Source organism: Furipterus horrens, unplaced genomic scaffold, assembly GCF_987537825.1.
Source record: "Furipterus horrens unplaced genomic scaffold, mFurHor1.1.pri manual_scaffold_7, whole genome shotgun sequence".
NCBI lineage: Eukaryota > Metazoa > Chordata > Mammalia > Chiroptera > Furipteridae > Furipterus > Furipterus horrens.
This window is the reverse complement of record NW_028327177.1, coordinates 108,218,756-108,224,008: the sequence shown is the minus strand read 5'-3', so window position 1 is coordinate 108,224,008 and position 5,253 is coordinate 108,218,756. Positions and strand designations below refer to the sequence as shown.

The 5,253-nt window shown below is 45.5% G+C and overlaps 1 protein-coding gene across 1 annotated transcript; it reads left to right on the top strand.

Moving 5' to 3' along the window:
• On the top strand, positions 1-4,973 carry LOC150005019 (alpha-1,4-N-acetylglucosaminyltransferase-like). The gene is made up of 2 exons (XM_090282975.1): positions 1-426; positions 4,300-4,973. The coding sequence occupies exons 1-2, from the start codon at positions 16-18 to the stop codon at positions 4,912-4,914; spliced, it is 1,026 nt and encodes a 341-aa protein (XP_090139101.1). The 5' UTR covers positions 1-15; the 3' UTR covers positions 4,915-4,973.
• Positions 4,974-5,253: the final 280 nt, after the last annotated feature.

Here is a 5,253-nt window from a genome sequence, read left to right as displayed (position 1 = left end):
GAGAGAGAAGTGGACATGCTGAAGGAGCTCCAGCTCTTCCTGCTGGTCATCCTGCTGCTTTCCTGCGGCTTCCTCTACCAGCTCCCCCTGAAGTCCAGCTGCCTCTTCTCCTGTCTGCCCCCCAACAAGTCCCAGCAGGGGCTGGGAGCCCTCCTGGGCAAGGGGCACAGCATCGTGTTCCTAGAGACCTCTGAGAGAATGGAGCCGCCCCCGCTGGTCTCCTGCGCTGTGGAGTCGGCCGCCAAGGTTTACCCTGAGCAGTCGGTGGTGTTGTTCCTGAAGGGCCTCAGCAATTCCATGCAGCTGCCTCCAAACTCCACTTACCCAGCCTTTTCCCTCCTCTCAGCCATAGACAATGTTTTCCTCTTCCCTTTGGATATGAAAACGCTCTTTGAAGACACACCATTGTTTTCATGGGACACTCAAGTAAGTGCTCAGAGAAGCTTACAATGCTCATGTTGGGAGGAACCACAGAAAATGAGTCCAACCTGCTCATTTTACAGATGCGTAAACTGAGGGTAAGGACTCAGTGTCAGAGATGGGGCTAGAACCTGATCCTCTAACTCTTGCCTGGCCTTTTTTCCACAGTGTTGATCCCTGATTCAAGTAATCGAGAGAGACCTAAGTTAGACTTACCTTTAGCTTGCTGTCTTTTGTTTGCAGCTAGATAGATCTTAGTGTCTGGATTATTTTTAGGACTATTCTTAACTGAATGAGTTTCTATATCTTTTCTACTGACAGTTTTAAACTGTTCCATGTTAAACTTTTTGTTTTTGCATCTGAAGGGGAAACTAGGTAATATTTCACTTGAAAATTATGTAGCTAGAAAACTCACAAAGGATCACATGTAGTGCTGCTGTGTGAGATTGGGTATATTAAGATATAATCAAGAAACTCCTGGAACTCTCAGGAATTTTGTAATCTTTATCTTGGTAACATAACATAATAAGAAAGTGATATTTAAATTAAATATTTCTTTCATGAAGACCCATAATCAGGTAATGTTTAAGGAAGTTATAGGATAACCATTCAATGATTCCATTATGCAGCTTTTAACTGTGACATCTTATGAAGATGACAACATGGCATTAAATCTTCTTATGTTGTAGTGTAATCATAATTATTTTAATTATGCTGTGTCCCTCCCCAATCTATTCAGAAGAAAAAGATCTGAAGAACACGCAGTAATAGTAGGTGTTTTAGTATGAATTGGGAGGGAGTTCAGTGATGAGAATGTTAATTTTATAAATAAAATGTTTTTTTTTAAGTAACTAAAAATTGACATCAAAATAATAACATTTGTTTGCCATATAAAGTCCTATTTAAGTTCTAATCATAGGCTAGATCAAATGTCAGAAAGTTTTTTTCTCTGTAAAGATCCAGAAAGTCAATACTTTAGGTATTGCCGGCCGAGAGGCACAATTGAGGCCATTTGTGCAGGTACTTGTATTAGTTTGCTATGACTGTGTAACAAAATGCCACAAACTTGGTGACTTAAGAGAAAAAAAATGAATTACCTCACAGTCATGGAGACCAGAAGTTCCAAGTCAGTTCCACCGGGTGGATAGCAAGGAGCCAGCAGGACCCATTCCCCTGGGTGTCAGGGTTCTCTAGGGAAGTTTCCTTCCTGTGGGGCCCTCACTGCGGTCTCGGCTCCATCTTCAGACCCCTTGTCCCGTGTGTGTGTGAACTCTCCCTCTACCTCACTAGGTAAAGACACTTGTGATTGCATTTAGGACCCATTGGGATAATCACCCCATCCCAACATCTTCAGTTTATCACACCTGCAAAGACCCTTTTCCACGAGGTCCCAGAACTCAGGACCTAAGGCTTTTGCGTGGTCATTTTTCAGCCTACTACAGCATTTATTTATAAAAAAGGAAGACTCCTGCCTTGCCTCATTTGCCTGGGTGGCTTTCCTGGGTTGAGGACACACTTGCCCCTAGTTGCTGTAGCTGGAGACATTTTCCAGACTAAGTGACAGGACTGTGTGTACGACTGCATGTGTGTGAGGGAGGGAGTGTTAGGGGAATTGATCAGTTTCACACTGCAAGATGTGACTTCAGATCCCAGCTTGCCCATCTCCTCTTCTGAAGAGTCCAAAATTTCAAAGAGGGACCCATGAGGAAGAGGTGGAGCAACTCATGAGATTGAGATTTCACCTTACAGTTGTGAGCTCCAGGTTCCTAACAAATAGGTGGCGACTAGTGCGGCCCTGGGCAGAGTCAGGACAGACAGCAGTCAGATACCGGTAATGAAACAGGACCCAGTGCAGGGCACATGCCTGCTGGGTCTCTGCGGTCTCAGTGCCCTCCCGCTAGAGGGCGCTCCAGGACTATACAAGACCAGGCAGCGAGCTGGCTCAGGGCACTGCTTTCCTACACCTGGGCTCAACCAATACGACCAAAACTGTGTCTGCTCCTTGGGAAAAGAAATCTCTACTTAAATTGTTTTGGGAGATGCTACATACCACATTCAGTTCTCACAAACTAATCATGCACATGAGGAGATTAAAGGCTCTGCACAGTTCTGAACTAAAGACACTATTTGATTCATAACAGCATTTTCCAAGCTTTCTTGAGCATGAAACCCACTTTTAGGATGATGTAAATGTTTTCTTAGAGCTAACGTTTCATGGAACACAGTTTGGGTTTCTCTAAGCAGCACCTCAACTTTGCTATGTTGCGTATTAGGGACAAGGTGAACCTTGGGACACGGCTCTTAAGCATCTACACCATCTAAACCTGTTGGGCACTATACCAGGGTGAACGTCACTACCCTTGGTGAGTGCTGAGTGTGGCATGTTCTGGCCCAGGGAGGCTACCTCAGGGTAGCTAGGGGCCAGCTGTTAGGGATGACCCAGTGTGTCATCAGCTGCTGGTGACCACCAGGTTTGCTGCACTGACTTGGCAACTGCAGCCCTTGAGGATGCCCAGGGTTGAGTGCTGTGAGGGGTGGACAGGTGAGTAACCAGAACCCTAATCCCCTTTCTGGTGCTCACCCTTGGGGGAGCTATTGGGTGTTAGGCTGATATTAGTTCAATGTCCTCATTCTCTGGTTCTGGGCCACTTTTGATACCCTGTGTCTTTGGGTGTGTTCACTAGCAATCACCAATTTACCAAATAATCAACACATTTTTTACCAAAACAATTTTTAAAAATTAAGTAGGTAAATGGAGCCAGATTGCCTGGGTTCAAATTCAACTTCTGTCTCTCTGACTTTGGACAAATTACTGAACTTCTTGACTCTTTTAGTTTTTCACTTGAAAAATGGGGATAATCATACCAATCTTTGATAATTTGTGTAGATTATAAAAAAACAGGATAGTTTTTGGTAAATTTTAGCTATTATTATTTACAAGGTCTTTAGCAATTATATATAATATGATGACATGAACAACCGTTGAAGATTTCTGCAAAGTCTTAATCTGCTTCATTTGGATTTTTAACAAATTAAATGTATTGAGGTGTCATTGGTAAAGAGGTTCCAAGCATACATCTCTATGATACTAGATCTGTACGTTGCACTGTGTGCCCACCACCTACAGTCAAACCCTCTTCCATCACCGTATACCAGGCCTCCTCCCCCCTCCCTCTGCCTACTCCCTCGTTGTTTGTCAAAGCCAATTGTTCTCTACCCTGCCCCCTTCATAGCCCCCTCACCCAGTTTTTTTACCTTCATAGACCTTACGAACACCCAACATACATGTTTCTTTGTTTATTGTCCGTCCCCCAGTGGAGTTTTTTGTCTTTGTTCATTGGTGAATCTTTAGCAGCTGTCACAGAGCTTGGCACATAGTAAGCAGGCCCTCATTAAATATTAAAGGAATTAATTAGTGAATGAAAACATAGACACATGCACGCATTTTATGGTTCTTTTGCCAATTTTTCAAATAGCACACATATTGATTTTTTCTATAGCTTTGTACTTCATCTTTCCCTGTGTCAGTTTTTAGCATGTTAAGGACTTAAAAAAATTCTTTCATGGTTTGATATGTGTAGATACAATGACTCATAGAATTCTTTGTGACATCCTTTCTGGGTTCTACTTTGCCTTTGCACTGCTTTAGTTTCTTTAAAAAACGATGTCATGAAATCTTTAAAAGCCACTGAAGTCTTCCCATGGATACTGAGTGCTGTCAACTGCTTACTTAAAGGCAACTTTGGAGGTGGAGGAGGTAAGTTTGGTAAATCGAAAAAACTGGGCTCCCCTCCGCAGCTGTCCAGGGCCTGGCCTCCTGCTGTGACGCCCCGCCCTCCTTCGCTGCTGCTGGGACCTGATTCTCACCTGCTCCTGCAGATCAACGCCAGTGCAGAGAGCAACTGGCTGCACGTCAGCTCGGATGCGTCCCGCCTGGCCATCATCTGGAAGTACAGGGGCATCTACATGGACACTGACGTCATCTCCATCAGGCCCATCCCCGAGGAGAACTTTCTGGCTGCACAGGCTTCTCAGTACGCTAGTAATGGGGTGTTTGGGTTCCTTCCCCGGCACGCCTTCCTGTGGGAGTGCATGGAAAACTTCGTTGAACATTACAACTCACACGTTTGGGGCAACCAGGGACCAGATTTGATGACGAGGATGTTGAGACTGTGGTGCAAACTTGAAGACTTTCAGGAGGTGAGCGACTTCAGGTGTTTGAACTTGTCCTTTCTACACCCCCAAAGATTTTACCCCATCTCCTATCCAGAGTGGAGGCAATACTATGAAGTCTGGGCCACAGACCCAAGCTTCAGTGACTCCTATGCCCTGCATCTGTGGAACCACATGAACCAGGAAGGGAGGGTTGTGGTTAGAGGCAGCAACACGCTGGCGGAGAATCTCTACCGCAAGCACTGTCCCAGGACCTACAGGGACCTGATTCAAGGCCCAGAGGGGCTGGCGACTGGAGAGCTGGGTCCAGGGAACAAATAGAGCCAACGCTGGTTGGCTACATCCTCCAACTAAGCATGGCCTGGAGCACCACACTTTCCCTTGATCACCACTTTCCCCAGGGGAATGGGGTCTCACCCACATGTTAGTTACGAATAGCTTCCTCTGTCTGAAATGGTGCAGTCCCAAAGACCTCTGGACTGATTCTGTGTGAGGAACTGACCCTTGTGCCACCAAATCTTGTGTTTGCTGTGGCAGAGGTGGCACCATAGAGGATGACAGCTTTCCAGGGCAAATTGATCAAGTCCCCTATCAACTCTTGGTCTCCTCGGGACCTGGAACAGAGCCTGGCACACAGCAGCACTCCAGAAGCCCTGAGCT

Coding starts and splice junctions, on each gene's coding strand:
- LOC150005019 (XM_090282975.1), top strand. CDS start 16: ATGCTGAAGGAGCTCCAGCTCTTCCTGCTGGTCATCCTGCTGCTTTCC. Junction 427..4,299: donor TGTTTTCATGGGACACTCAA/GTAAGTGCTCAG, acceptor CTGCTCCTGCAG/ATCAACGCCAGTGCAGAGAG.